Below are 14,885 nucleotides of genomic sequence, written 5' to 3' on the forward strand. Positions count from 1 at the left end.
ACCACCGAACCGTTGTGTCAAACCTCACCGGACGGACCTGAATTCTTGGAAAGACCTTTTCGAACTTCCAGCCGACGGTCGATGCTCAACCTGACTTGAACGAGTGTCAGGGGTTCCCATCGCCGGTGGTATCTCCACCAGGCATGGGCCATAGAGGGGACAATCCATGTTTGGTACCAGATGCCGGGCTGGCCGCTCTTTGCCTCCACAGGCCAGCACTCCTCCAGCTCTTTTGATAGACACAGAGACTCGTGGGTATATAGATGCTTCTCATTCCCACCTCTTTCGACTCTTTCTTTTGGATTATCACTCACCTTTTTCTTTTCCTCTTTTCTTTACATCAAAGTTCTCTCTTTTTTGTTCTGGTGTCAAAGTCATTCGTTTCCTTTGACTCCATTTCTTAATATTCTGTTCTGCATATAACACACTCGCTACACATACAACTAGTTATTACCACTCCCCCGACAAATCTTTTACCATGAAGGCCAACTTTGCCCTTCTGGCTCTCACTGCCAGCCTTGGCGAGGTCTCCGCTCACTGGGGTAACTGGAAGGATGCTCCCAAGTACACTCCTCCCCGTGCCATCGACAACAAGTGTCAGGAGAACCAGAAGAAAGGCTGGTACTGGGATGACCTCCAGGTCGGCCAGTTCGAGAAGTACAACGATTTTGATTTCAAGGGCTGGACCTGTGGAACCGATAAGTCGAAGCGCGATCTCACTGGCCGACACTTTGGCAAGTCTATCTCTGCTGAGTGTGGCCCTGCCAAGGAGGCGGCTCCCTCTTTCGGCTGCGGTGCTGGCAGCAAGGAGAAGTCTTTCTCTCTGAAGAAGTTCCACGTCCGACCCGAGTTTGACTGCCGTCTCGAGTTCCACTATGACATGCCTGACGGCTCTACTTGCAAGCACCAGGCCGACTGCTCTAAGGACGGTACCGATGTTTACAACAGCCAGTGTGGTGGTGCCAAGCACGTTCGCTTCGTCTACCCCAAGCAGCCCAACAAGCCCAAGGACAAGTGCCGTATTGAGGTTCCCCAGATCGACTTCGACTGTGACAAGCCTCAGCCTCCCACTCCTCCTTATGGCGGCAACACCGAGACCGTCCCCTCCGGCGAGAACACCAAGACTATCCCCTACGGTGACAACACCAAGACCGTCCCTGCTGGTGAGGAGACCACTACTGCTCCTGCCGGTGGTAACACCGAGACTGTCCCCTACGGCGAGAACACTGAGACTGTTCCCGCTGGTGAGCAGACTACCTCTGGATCTTCTCCCGCTGAGACCACCTCCGCTCCTGTAGGCGAGAACACCGAGACCGTTCCTTCTGGTGAGAACACTGAGACCGTCCCCGCCGGTGAGCAGACCACTTCTGGATCTTCTCCTGCTGAGACTACCTCCGCTCCCGTTGGTGAGAACACTGAGACCGTCCCTTACGGCGAGAACACCAAGACCTTCCCTGCCGGTGAGGAGACCAAGACTGTTCCTGCTGGTGAGCAGACCACCTCCGGATCTTCTGGTTCCGAGACTACCTCTGCTCCTTCTGGCGACAACACCGAGACTGTCCCTGCTGGTGAGAACACCAAGACCGTTCCCGTTGGTGAGAACACTGAGACCGTCCCCGCCGGTGAGCAGACCACTTCTGGATCTTCTCCTGCTGAGACTACCTCCGCTCCCGTTGGTGAGAACACTGAGACCGTCCCTTACGGCGAGAACACCAAGACTGTCCCTGCTGGCGGCAAGACCACTTCCGGATCTTCTGGCTCTGAGACTACCTCTGCTCCTTCTGGCGACAACACCGAGACCGTCCCTGCTGGTGAGAACACCTCCGTCATCACCACCGTCTATGACAGCACCTCCACCGTCTACACCACTGAGGTCAAGACCATCACCTCTTGCGGCCCTGAGGTTACCAACTGCCCCGTCACTGCTGGTACCCCCGCTGTTGTCACTGAGACTGTCGCCATCTCCACCACTATCTGCCCTGTGACTGAGACTCTTACCGGCGACAAGCCCGGCCAGACCAAGCCTACTGAGGGTGGTGACAAGCCTGGTTATACTCAGCCTGCTGGTGAGAAGCCTACCGGCGACAAGCCCACTGGTGACAAGCCCGCCAAGACCACCGAGGGTTCTTCCCCCAACGCTACCACTGATGTCCCCGAGGAGCACACCACCATTGTCACCAGCTACGACAGCACCTCCACTATCTACTCTACTGAGGTCAAGACCATCACTTCTTGTGGTCCTGAGGTCACCAACTGCCCTGTCACCGCCGGCACTCCTGCTGTTGTCACCGAGACTGTTGCCGTTTCCACTACCATCTGCCCCGTCACCGAGACCATCACTCACAAGGCTCCCAAGCCCGAGAAGACTGGCTCCGACGAGAAGCCCGAGACCCCTAAGGCTCCTGAGGACGGTTACGACGTTCCCGATGTTGTCCCCAGCTGCTTGAACACCTTCCTTGACTACGTCGCCGACTGCAAGGACAACACCGACGCTGCCTGCTACTGCCCCTCCAAGGACTTCGTTGACAACGTCTTTGAGTGCCTGTACGCCCACGCTGAGAACGACGACACTGTCGCCCAGGCCGTCTCCTTCTTCCAGGGTATCTGCGCTCCTTACGTCGAGAAGAACCCCGGTATTGCCACCGGTGCCGACTCCGTCACTGAGCACATCACTGTCACTGGCACCACCATCATCACCTCTGCTCACTACACCACTGTCGTCGTCGCTACCACCATCACTGAGCCCGTTGTCGCCAGCGGCACCACTGTTGAGGGTTCCTCCACCGTCAAGACCATTGAGACTGAGATCGTTGTTCCCGAGGTTGGCTTCACCTCCGGCCCTGCTGGCAACGGTCCCATCCCTGCTCAGACTGCCCCTGCTACCGCCCCCGCTGCCGGTACTGAGGCCCCTGCTCCCGGCTACGAGGCTCCTGGCGCTGGTGAGACTCTCATCACTGGCAAGCCCGCTGTCGGCACCGGTGGTCTTCCCGCTCCCACCGCTACTGGCGTTCCCGTGACTGCTGGTGCCGCTCGCAACGGCATGGGCATCGCCGCTGCCATCCTGGCTGTTGCCATTGCCCTGTAAGGGTCATGATGCGCTTCGCACATCATCTCTGTTTTCCTTGTTGTTTATAGATTAGGTCTTGGTACCTGAGGCGGGACCTGTATGTATGCTATGTACGCCCGCACCCCGAGACCGCTTGAGCTTCCAGGGAAGTTAGACAGCGCGCTCATCAAACATGTATCATTCTTACGATCCTTACGAACTATGCATTAGTGTGGAAACTTGGTACTGACCGGATCCTCATGTGACATCAAGTCTGGAGGTCGAAGAAAAAAATGAAGTAGAAAAGAAAAAGAGCAAGGGAAGTTACCAGTTGAGCCGAGATGCACAGAAGCATATATACCCGCTGGCTGGTTGTTTAATGTTAATATCGACTTATTTTTGTTTGAATCAATTCCCAATGCTCGCCTATGTCTGTTTCCCGCGTGAAGTAGTTATTTGTCTCTTGTGAAGCTGTGAGCATCTTGCACATTCGGTTACTCTGAAATGACTTGTAACTTAGCACTGGCCTTAAGCGACTATACTTCTATCGACTGGCAGTTTGTAGCACAATTGCGTTTCTGAAGAGAAATGTAAGGGCTGTCTTTTCCTGCTTCTATATGTTTGTGGGAAACGCCATGCTTAGGTCTCATCTGCCATGCGAGAACCGACCTAGCACCTACACAGACAGACTTAGGGACACCACCTTCTCAATCACATTCTTCTGGGCGCTCTCTCAATAGTGGCCACTCGATGACATTATGATATCGAACTTCCACTCCCATGTCCCGTTCCATTTGTATATGTCTTGTGGTTGTTGGAGAAAGCTGTAATCTTTCCTTCTATAGGCTTGACAGCGATCAACTTGCCACCCCTCGGCAGACCACCGATCGCCCAGACAGTGGAAATCAAGACACTCGACTCGGTAGCATTTCGGTGCCGAGTGTAAGCAGTAGCACATCGGAACCCGCCCATGAAGACCTGAGTATCCTTGCTAAAAGTCCCAAGCTCCTCGAAGTTGATGATAGAAACTTGCGATATTGGCACGGTTGGCAGTTAATGTACGGATGTTGTCAGCTCTACCTTGGCATCCGAGAGCAATAGAGCTCAGGGCCTTCTTGCAGCATACTTAAATCTGATCAAAGCTTTCTGAGTTCAAAGTAAGACTGCTCAAGGCCATCCCACAGTTGCCCAAGAATGTCTATCACTTACAACACTGACCTCGAATTTTCTCACCTACCTTGGCGTGGTCACGCGTTCCTCTCAATCTTTCGGTTCCTAGGATTGATGCCTATTCCAAATGTCGCAAGTCGAACGGTAGCTTCTCCGATCATGTGAACACAAAAATTAAGGATCAACGATGTCGAAGGATTCGCAGCGCCACCAGGGTCCAGTGCCAAGACATGATGGCAATTTAAGCATTTCAAGGTAATCTAATCTTATCAAATCAATCAGTTACAGTTGGTGGCAAACATCAGATCGGCGATGCAACACAACCCAGCCCTCGATATCGATGAATCTAGTCATCAGTTCACCTCGTAGAGTGCTATCATTGGGATGTGACGCTCTCTGAGTTATTGTTTCTTTCCAAAGCGCATTTCCATGCTCGGCAACGAGAGGAACGCTTTGGCGGATCAAATCGGGAGGTTCGAAAGACTCCATTCCCTTGTCAAACTTTAGATCGGCTGTGCATCTCGACCTCTTTACACCAATTTCTTGGTCCCAGGAAAGACAAGGCTCTTTGCTGCTTACAGAAAAGACTACAGTAGTTCGGATATATTGAGATGTTATTGGGAGACTATTTACTGCTCCCCGGCGCCAAGAGTCTCTAACTTTACGACAAGGACTTCTTTGGCCCACCTTATGGAAAATGTCACCCGGACGGTCGGTTCTTGCGATGCTAAACAGGTCTAGGATGCATTCATATTGTCTGGAACATCGAACACAACCATTCCTCGGATGGGATCCTGCAGAATCGGCCCATCAATCACCGGACCCCCACATGAACACGACAAAGCAGGTTAAGAGAAAGGAAGATATTGGCCAGGCAGCAGTCAGTTCGATGCTTGACATCCACAGTGGGTTCAACCCAGCATCATTGGCTCCGAGCCACATTACAAGCTCTGGATGGAAGGCTTATTTCCAGACTGGACGAGTGACTTGCCAAGGCATTGAACCGAACACCAAAGGCCCCAGTAAGGAAAGGAATTTGCCTCAAGTCTTAATCTTTGGGCCACTTTGACCATCGACTTCCTTTTGACCATATCGTCAACAGCTCTATCAGTGAATCCGAGATCAGTTAGACGTGCTTTGGCCTGTGGAGCTCCAGGCCACTGGGGCAAGTCTCGATTTCGCAGTGTTATATCACGTTCAGATTGATAAGCACAAACAAGAGAGCATCAGTCCCGCAGAGCCTCGAGACCCAGCCCAAGGCCAAAAATTATGCTTCGGAATCCCGTTTTAGTGGCTTGCCTATTTCTCTCCGACTGCCTGATGCCAAGACCAAGGCTCACGACCTTATTTATGCCAAAAAAGCGCCTCTGTTGCCCTTCCTGGTTAGAAATGATCCGAAAACTCATCAGGGCCAAATCGGAGTCTGGCTTTTCTCACTATCGACCAGCGCCCACTTACCGGGAAATAATCTTGTACGGCCCCACGACTTGTTATGCAGTGCTGCGATTCTTTAAACGCTATAAACGCGCTGTTGGTTGTTGGCTTTACGATCGATCTAATCTGTCTCGCAATATATGACAAGCGACATGCAAGGGAACCCTGGAAGAACTCTCGCCCTTTTCTGAGGCAAAAATGTCAATTAACTTTCCTTCACATGCTTATACTCGGAGAAGGACGGATGAAATTGACGTGCCAATGCTACGCCGCACGCTGGAAGGTGAAGGGCTAAGAGGTGCGATCTTCGGTGCTGATGCTGCTTATCAGATTATCAGATGATCAGATATGCGACTAGCGCTGAAAAACTTGCCTTGGTGTTCTTGGGGGTCAACACCAAACGGCGCCATACCGTACCAAGCAGTTAAAGCGACGCCACTCTCGGCCAACTCACCCCGGTCGATGTGTGGATAGCTTCTGGAAATAAGCTTCGTCCAATAGATGGTGCTCTTGATACTGCAAGGTCTCCATTTGGCACATCTACGGTGCTATTCCCAAGGGTTAGACTCGTAGGGCCAAGCAAATAGAGCGTGGATGATCGGTGTTAGTGCGTCTTTTTCTCGCCAGCCCAGAACCAGGGAAGTCTCTGCAGCGAGAGGGTTCGTCTCGAACAGGGGCTTTCTGCCGTTGATTGCCCAGGGTCTCAATGAGCTTAATCCTTACCTGGCTCATGGCAAACGTACCGTGGCCAGTTATAGGTGGGCTTAGGAAGCTCACCCATCGGAGACCAGTTACCGTTTTAGCCTTTCGAAGGATTCGTTCTATGAAATCTAGCCATGGATGATCATCGCCTATCCCGTTCTCAATTCTCGCTCTAGTGAGAGCTTCCCAGACAGCCAGAGTTGCAATGAGCTACGATCTTGGCCTGGTAGGGCAAGGTACTTAATGGGTGCTCTCCCCCCTTCAATGCGACCTTATGGTCCCCTCATAGATTGAGCAATCGTCAAGCTTACTTCTCTCTTTCTTCTCTCGATCCACTGAGCCGAATTGAGCACCTCTTCCCTTTGGAACGATTCTGATACCCTTCGTCCCAATGGCGACTCATACCATGAACGGGCCTGAGCCTGTTAACGATGTGTCTGTTCCAGACATCGAGAAGGCTCCCACCAACAACAACATCATGGTCGATGAGGATCTCAAGGACTTCTCCGATGATGAGTTCAAGCAGCAGGGTGTCAAGAAAGCCGAGGCCATCACCAGCGTCTGGACCAAGAAGATGTTGATTGCCACATTTGTCTTGTAAGTGGTCAGCTTACCTGGCCATGACTATACTGACCCTGTATTCCCCAGTTTGTTCCTCGTCTCCTTCGTCGATAGTCTGCTCCAGAATGTGCAGAGTAACCTCATTCCATATGTCACTTCGGCCTTCGCTTCACACGGTCTTCTCGCTTCAACTGGTATCGTAGCCTCGATTCTAGGTGCCGTCTGGAACTTGACTCTTGCCAAGATCATTGACATCTGGGGTCGAGTCTGGGGCTTCGGTGCCATGGTACTCCTGATTGTTGTCGGTATGATCATGAAGGCTACATGCAACAGCGTCGAGATGTATGCTGCTGCGCATACATTCTACTGGGTTGGCCATCTCGGTCTCATCTATGTCATTGACGTTGTCGTCGCTGACACCACGACTCTCCGCAACCGATTGATCATCATGGGTATCAACTACACGCCTACCATCAGTTCCACTTTCGCCGGTCCCAAGATTGCTGAGCTCTTCTTGAAGAACGTTAACTTCCGATGGGCCTTTGGCTCATTCTGCATCATCCTGTTGGCGTTCTGCATTCCCGTCATGATTATCTTCATTATGAATGAGATGAAGGCCAAGAAGTTTGGTCTTGCCCCCGAAAAGGTACACAACCGCACTATTTGGGAGTCTTTCAAGTATTACTTTGTGCAGTTCGATGGTGAGTTTAATCTTTGTCCGCTTTGAACGCTTAGTCTTTAACATTATTCTAGTTATTGGTCTTTTCCTGACCAGTGCCGGTTGGGCTCTACTCCTACTCCCTTTCAGCATCGCTGCTACTGCTCCCAACGGATGGGCCACTGGTTATATCATTGCCATGCCAATCCTTGGTGTTGTTCTCATTGCCAGCTTTGTCGTCTGGGAGAAGTTTTTCGCCCCTGTGCCTTACTTTCCCTTTCACCTACTTGCCGATCGCACCATTCTGGGTGCCTGTCTCATCTATGGTATTATGTTTGCCTCTATCTTCTGCTGGGATACCTATTACGGCTCTTACCTGCAGGTTGTTCACTTTGAGAGTGTCACTACTTCTGGTTACATCCTCAACTCGTTCTCCTTAATGGCTGCTTTCGTTGGACCCTTCGTTGGTATCGCCATTCGATACTTGGGGCGCTTCAAGTGGCCTTCTTTCGTCGGTGTGCCCTTCTTGGTTCTCGGTACCGCCCTTCTCATCCACTTCCGTCACCCTGAAACTGCCGTCAACTGGCTCGTCATGTGTCAGCTTTTCAACGGTATCTACAGTGGTATCTGGTCCTTGACTGCACGTATCGCAGTCATGTCTTCAGTCAAGCATCAGGATGTCGCCGTCGCTCTGGCTATCTGGGGTATGTTCGGTGGTATCGGCTCCTCCATCGGTGTGGCTATTGCTGGTGGCATCTGGACAAACATGCTCCCCACCGAGCTTGCCAAGCAGCTTCCCGAGTCTGCCAAGAACATGACTGCTACCATCTATGGTGACATCAATGTTCAGCTGTCTTACCCTGCTGGTAGCCCTGAGCGAGACGCTATTATTGCTGCTTATGACTTTGTGCAGAAAAAGATGATCTACGCTGGTTGCGCGTTCATCCCTCTTTGCGTCATCTGCCTCTTCATGTGGAGAAACATTGACATCAAGGAGAAGGATGCTCAAAGCAAGCAGGCCAAGGGCATGGTCTTCTAAGAAATCTATGAGACAGACTCACGAAAGTATCTCATGAAAACGGGGCAGGGGATCTTATAAGTCTCCGGGTAAAGATTAATGAATCGATATAATACAAAAGTTCCATTCGCTTTATAGACATCTCAGCTAGACTTCATTCAATACAAAGCAGTCGTCTCAGTGCTTTAATGAATACTCGGGCTTGCATCAATGTGATATCATGAATGATTCTGGAAACTGCATTAATCTTGATCTATAGTCTCTTCAAGGAGTTCCTTTACTTGGCGATGCCGTCAGTCCGATGTACAGGATAAGAGCATGTAAGATGGGTTTTATGGTTCCCAAGAGCACATTGAGCAATCAATCGTCAATTGGAGAGCGCCTCGTTCATTAAGAGTTCAGCTCCCTTTGGCGACGATCCTACTCGTTCTCGATTCTCGATTGTATTCGCTGACCATCGTGCTTTTCTTCTTATGGTTGGCATGGCCCTGATACCATGAAGCCGGGATTCAATACCATAGGCTTGCCATAAGATCAAAGATATATGATAAGTTTGTTAAGTGATCTAATAGTCATTAATCGCTCTACTTCCTTGTAGGAAGCGCATAAATTTCCCTCTCTTTCTTACACTCTCTATGCATCATATCATTACAGCTTGGCGCCCTTCTCCTTGCGGGCCTGCTTCTCCTTGTCTCTCAACAGACGTCGAAGGATCTTGCCACTAGGACTCTTGGGAATAATTTCGATGAACTCGATGCCGCCCTTGAGCCACTTGTGTCGCGCCTTGTGCTCTTCGACGTGCTTGTTGATGCTTTTTGTGACCTCCTCGTCGGACATGCCCTTGGCCTCGGGTGCTTTGACGACGAAGGCCTTGGGGACTTCGCCAGCTCGGTCATCAGGGACTTGAATAACGGCACAGTCGTCGACGAGAGGATGGGTGAGAAGATGAGCTTCGAGCTCAGCTGGTGCGACTTGGTGGCCCTAGTGGAGTATGTAAGTAGGCGAGCAACGACGTTGAGATAGTGAAATTTACCTTGACTTTAATAAGTTCCTTGATTCGGTCCACGATGACAAGGTGTTCGATGCCCTTGGGTGACTTGCGAACAATAACCTCATCACCTGTTCGCATCCAGCGTCCATCGCTGTGGTTTACAAAGGTCTCAGCTGTGGCCTTTGCATTGTTGAGATATCCCAGAACAACACTGGGGCCTTGGACGTAGAGTTCACCGGGGGTGTTGTATTCCGTAACCTCTTTGCCTTCAGCATCGATGACCTTAGCCTTGATGCCGGGAAGAAGCGATCCCGAGGAGCCGGGATCGATATCGAGTTCGGTGGTTGATGAGACCACGGGTGACGTTTCAGTGAGACCTACAAAGTTAGTGACGAGACACGACGCGTGACTGAAGGGGACGTACCGTAGCCTTGGCAGATATTCCACTTGGGCCAGATTTCATTCAAGCCAAAGATTGTCTCCTTTCCAAGGGGAGCAGCACCGCTGAAGATGAAGCGGACAGAGCTGAGGTCGTACTTTTGGCATTCAGCCTTGTGACTCAGCATTTGGACCATGATGGGAGGGACGAGAGCCATTTGTTCGATCTTATAGCGTTGGACAGTAGCAAGAAACATCTTAAGCTCGAACTTGGGCAGAATGACTGTCTCATCGCCATTGTAGATGCCTCGATACAAGTTAGTTCAGTGAGGCATGGGAACGGAGTGAGATGACATTACCCCAATGAGCGACTGGGACGAGGCCGTAAATGTGACTGAGTGGTAAGAGACCAAGCTGAACCTGAGTGTCGACTCCCGCTGCTTTTCGACCCTCCTCGTTTTGGACTGTCATTTGCATAACGTTTGCGATCACATTGACATGAGTGATTTCAACCGCTTTCTACAGTTTGTGAGCCGCGTACTCATTTCATCAAAATCTGGTGGGGACTTACGGGAAGACCTGATGTTCCACTGGAGTAGCATAGATACGCAACTTGCCTCAAGCCTTGGCCTTTGATCCAATTCAGAGGCTGAATTTCAGGCGCATCCTTGCCCTCTGCAATCAAATCATCAATTGACTTAAAAGGTGGCTTAGACTCAAAGCCAGGCACGGGTAGAAGAAAGACACGATCCTCAGGGATACCGACAGCCTTCGCGGCAGTGAGAGCAGTCTCAAGAAGAGGAACACAAGTGAAAAGGGCGTTTGCGCCGGATGAGGAGAGCTGGTGCTCGAGTTCTGGGGCAGAATATGCGGCACTGGCGGGTGTGACGATTCCGTTCAAACGATGAACAGCATGGGTCATGGTAATGTAGTCGATCTTATACGTTAGTTGGGTTTTGTGTGACTGAGCTCAAACGTACAGTGTTGACTGAGAATAGCGCAACTACTCTATCCCACTCTGTTCCATCGTGGACATCATAGCCAAGACGCTTTGCAAGAGCACGCGCGAGAAGTTTCTCACGCTGGATGACCTCTTCCGTGGTGTACGTCTTACCAGAGATACCACATGTGAAGGGATTTCTGGACTGAGCAATAGGTTTGCGAGCGTGCTTATCGCTGAAGATGAAGTCGGGGATGGTGATTGACTCGGGAGGCTCTAAGGAATGTGAGCAGAGGAGCTGAAACTGACGACAGGGTGAGTTTACCGAAGGGCAGGCTAACCGAGGGAGGAGGATAGAAGACCATCTTGAATAGGGATTAGAGGGAGGGTATTCAGAGATTAGAGGGAAGAGGAGAGAATGGGGAGAATAGAGGAAAGGAAAGGGAAAAAAAGATGAGGAGCTGAATATGTACTACGTAGTTGGTTCCCTGGTTCTCTCTTCTCCTTGTCGCTTCGGGGCCTCCTCCAAATCTGGGGAAGACCCAATTTAGCGCCGTTTGATTCCCACTATCTCCGCAATACACCAATCTTGGCCCTATTAGCTACGATTCAAGACCTCGGTGCCAGCCGAGGTAGAGGAAATAGGGTCGTTGCCATAGGGTTACGTAGATCATACATTGGGGTCAAAGCTGAAGCAGAGGTGCATGTGACTAAAAAATTAAGGTTGACAGTATTTCTTGGTATTGGTATTTTGAGCTTAGTAGCTTCTGTATGTCTTCTAATCGTTGCAGGAATTGGGGTAGAGGAAGTGGACCGTATCTTGATGCCTCGGTAAGTGGCTTACATTGAATTCCGCCCTAGTTCCGCCATGTCCAACGTCCTCCGTCTCGATAAGGAGCGTTGTCCCTCAATGAAAGTGTACCGTATAACCATAATTTTTTTTTGGCTCTGTAACTGATTCCATGGCCAGATATGAAGCTGTATTGTACTATATGAACAACTTACATCGCTACTGTTCCAAGCAAAAGTCAAATTAAGCTCAAGTAAGCTTACCGTTGCACATTTCTACCCGCGCTGACGTCCACCAGTCAGGATGAACTCAGATTGCCTAAAAGGGCAGAGACAATGATGTCCAGATACCGAAATTACTCATCAAGAGCAACTACACACTTATTTCTGGCTACTGATTGCATACTATCATATACTGCTTTTCGTGTGTTGATGAAATTGACTTCAACACCCTGGTTCTGTTGCTTCTCGCCATAACGACTTCGCACACTTGAATCGACAATTCTCTCAGCTTTTAATCCGATCAGAGTTAGACTTGTAGTCTTCTGCTCACCGCCAAGAGCTATCACCCATTAGAATTGCGAATTGGGGGTACGATGTAACTCTCTGACTCAGAACCCTCCCACCTCCCTGGCGATGCACGACAGCCTTTGTGAGAGCTTCAAGAGAGATGCCATTCATCGACCTTTGCGATTCCGCACTCTACAGCAGAGCGCCGATGTTTCTCAAGAAAAGACTCAATAGACTACCATGGTTGTGACTACACAGACACGACCATTTCTTGATGGATACAGAGTGTCTCCCGAGATGTCCGAAGTCTTCCTCCCGCGTTGCGCAAGATGTGGCTGTCAGCTGTTGCGGCACCACGAGCAAAGCACGTTGATCCAACACGATGGGTGCACGAAAGGTCTACATCGAGGGAAGAAATTCTCCGAAAGTATCTCCCGATCGTGAAGCCATAACATGCTGTGCTCCCTTTCTACTGAACACAGCATAAACGCGATGAGGCCCAGTACAGCTGAGGCAATTTCCAAGTCACGCAATTTATGAGTACACAGTGAGATGGTGCAAAGATCAAACGCCGCCGTATGCTTCATGCCACGCATACCCTAAATGCGGTCTATCAATTACAATCGTCATGTCCAAGAGATGTCATTAAAATATGTACAACCATATCTCCCACTATAGCAAGTTAACTCCGAGAGCAAAACCGCCAATGACAGCAAACACCCAGCTGAGGGGGATAGGCTGCCATGCGGCATTGTCATCGTCACCACCGCCACTACCGGCCCCGGCAGTGACTGTGACGGTTGGTCGACCGCTGAAGGTCTGTGTCGTCACGACGCCTGTGGCACAGTCGCGTTCGAAGTCGGGACATGAGGTGATGGTGTAAGTAGTGGTGTAAGCAGATGTAGGGAACGAGCCGCCTGTGCCTGTAGCAGTAGCCGCCTATCAAGGTCGTTAGTTTAATCACGCAGAAGTACGATGTATCATGACTTACACGTCCAGTGGCTGTGATGTCGGAACTCTTGCACTTGCCAGTCTCACTGGGCACAGCGTCAGAGCCTGAACCAACAGCAACGATGTCCTCATCACCACAATCAGCAGCCTGAGCGAGATGGACCTCCTCGTTATCCCAATCGAAGACGAAGTATCCGGCTCGCAGAACAGAGTCACCAAGAATCTGCTGGTCGCTGGTAGGTACAAGACCAATGTAGCACGTTCCAGGTCCAAGCTCAAGAATAAAGTCGCTGAAGGCAACTTTAATGATTTTATCGCCAAACCCAAAATCAACCGTGCCATCGAGGTCGCGGTTTTCACAGTCGGTCATGTAAAAACCCTCACCATCGTTCTGAGCATCGAGAGCCTCCAGAATTGGTCGCGCGACCGACATGTGCATGCGGGTGAGAGTCGTTCCAGAGTCGAGCATAACGTTGGAGTCAGAGCTCGAGACACGAATGTCCTGTGTATCACCGCTAATAGTGACGCCGAGGCTATCCAACTCCACGGCGAGACGGTACTCACCACCCTCGCCGCGAATGATAGGGCGCGTCTCCAGCTTGCCAATATACTTACTGCGATCAATACCGCCGTAGATTAGGGCACCCTCGGTATCATCAGAGTGTCGTAGATCAAGCGCGAACACACGGCTGTTGATAAGTCCCTGATCAGCCATGGAAGTGAGCAATAAGCTGTAAGGCTCATCGCCGTCAAATCCAGCCCTCAGGTCAGGCGCAAGACCCAGAATACCCTGTGAGATACCATTGCTCTCAACCAAGACACCAAAAGTCTGATTCCTCAACTTTGAGTCTCCAAATGTCATGAGATCTGTATAGTATCGGATCGTCGCTGATGTGTGCGTCGATGAATCGGACGCGTCGCCATAGTTGAGTGTCTCGCCACCAAAAGGGCCGATGGGTGGTGTCTTTGACTTTCGAGGGTCGTATTGTCCAAAGTCAAGACATTGGTTGTATTGAAGAGCAGATTGAGCTTCTTCGCAGTCGGGGTTTACCCAGAGTTCGTTGGAGCCAGTATCGAGAAGGACTGTGACTTTTTGAGGAGGAGTACCGATTTCAACTATAGAGTATTAACAACTGTAGTTAATATTGAGGCTGCAGTGACATACTGTCTGTTGCGTAGAAGAAATCTTTGTTCTCGAGTCGAACGGCGATAGCGTCACCGTCTTGACGCTTATCGTGCTGCTTGTTCTTGTTTCGCTCAACGGTACCAACGTGCATCGACAGATAACCTTTACCGGCCTTTGATCTCGGGAAGCTAACGGCGTCAACGCTACCGAGTAGAGCCGCGGCTGTAGTTATCGTGGTCCACCTCATGATGACTTCTGTGGTGTTGTTTGCAAAAGGCTACAACGGTTTCTGACAACGCTCCCAGGGGAAGAGAGGCTGCCTCGTCTTTAAACTAACAACTCCAGGACCCCCAGTGGCGTTTTCCCTGCCTACCTCACCCCCGGGCTGTGCCTTGGTTGGTGGATGTGCTAGGATCTCAAGGGACGGAATTAGCGGGATGCGCTTGGCTGGGGGTCTTGGCGTTTGCTTAGACGTTGGGCAATACGGTACGGCTGAAAAGTCCTTGACGTAGAGGTTTTGGACCTGCATAATTAGGCTTTGGGGCGTTAATTTGCGCATAATGTGACTCTGCTGGCTTCTGTTGTGTAACGTGTTTCTGTTCAGAGCATGT

General features: G+C 50.7%; 4 protein-coding genes across 4 annotated transcripts; 2 read left to right on the forward strand and 2 right to left on the reverse strand.

Annotated features, from left to right (window-relative positions):
- Window positions 1-478: 478 nt before the first annotated feature.
- Window positions 479-1,234, forward strand: FOBCDRAFT_111290 (uncharacterized protein; the record flags this gene model as incomplete). Its single annotated transcript, XM_031186941.3, has 1 exon — window positions 479-1,234. A coding segment is annotated over one exon (756 nt), but the record flags the coding sequence as incomplete, so codon positions are not given.
- A 5,260-nt stretch (window positions 1,235-6,494) lies between these two features.
- Window positions 6,495-8,782, forward strand: FOBCDRAFT_251199 (major facilitator superfamily domain-containing protein). Its single transcript, XM_031186939.3, has 3 exons — window positions 6,495-6,949; window positions 7,001-7,614; window positions 7,667-8,782. The coding sequence occupies exons 1-3, from the start codon at window positions 6,744-6,746 to the stop codon at window positions 8,608-8,610; spliced, it is 1,764 nt and encodes a 587-aa protein (XP_031038074.2). The 5' UTR covers window positions 6,495-6,743; the 3' UTR covers window positions 8,611-8,782.
- On the reverse strand, window positions 8,763-11,370 carry FOBCDRAFT_184845 (uncharacterized protein). Its single transcript, XM_031186938.3, has 7 exons — window positions 11,224-11,370; window positions 10,939-11,174; window positions 10,530-10,895; window positions 10,318-10,477; window positions 10,005-10,265; window positions 9,623-9,957; window positions 8,763-9,570 (listed from the first exon to the last, which is right to left on the reverse strand). Exons 1-7 carry the CDS (start codon window positions 11,261-11,263, stop codon window positions 9,238-9,240), a joined length of 1,731 nt encoding a protein of 576 aa, XP_031038073.2. The 5' UTR covers window positions 11,264-11,370; the 3' UTR covers window positions 8,763-9,237.
- A 1,499-nt stretch (window positions 11,371-12,869) lies between these two features.
- FOBCDRAFT_240902 (aspartic peptidase domain-containing protein) lies at window positions 12,870-14,833 on the reverse strand (the record flags this gene model as incomplete). Its single annotated transcript, XM_031186937.3, has 4 exons — window positions 12,870-13,136; window positions 13,189-14,264; window positions 14,314-14,551; window positions 14,648-14,833. The coding sequence occupies 4 exons, from the start codon at window positions 14,831-14,833 to the stop codon at window positions 12,870-12,872; spliced, it is 1,767 nt and encodes a 588-aa protein (XP_031038072.3).
- Between the last annotated feature and the right edge of the window lie 52 nt (window positions 14,834-14,885).

This window comes from Fusarium oxysporum, chromosome VI (assembly GCF_013085055.1).
Source record: "Fusarium oxysporum Fo47 chromosome VI, complete sequence".
In the NCBI taxonomy this organism is placed as follows: domain Eukaryota; kingdom Fungi; phylum Ascomycota; class Sordariomycetes; order Hypocreales; family Nectriaceae; genus Fusarium; species Fusarium oxysporum.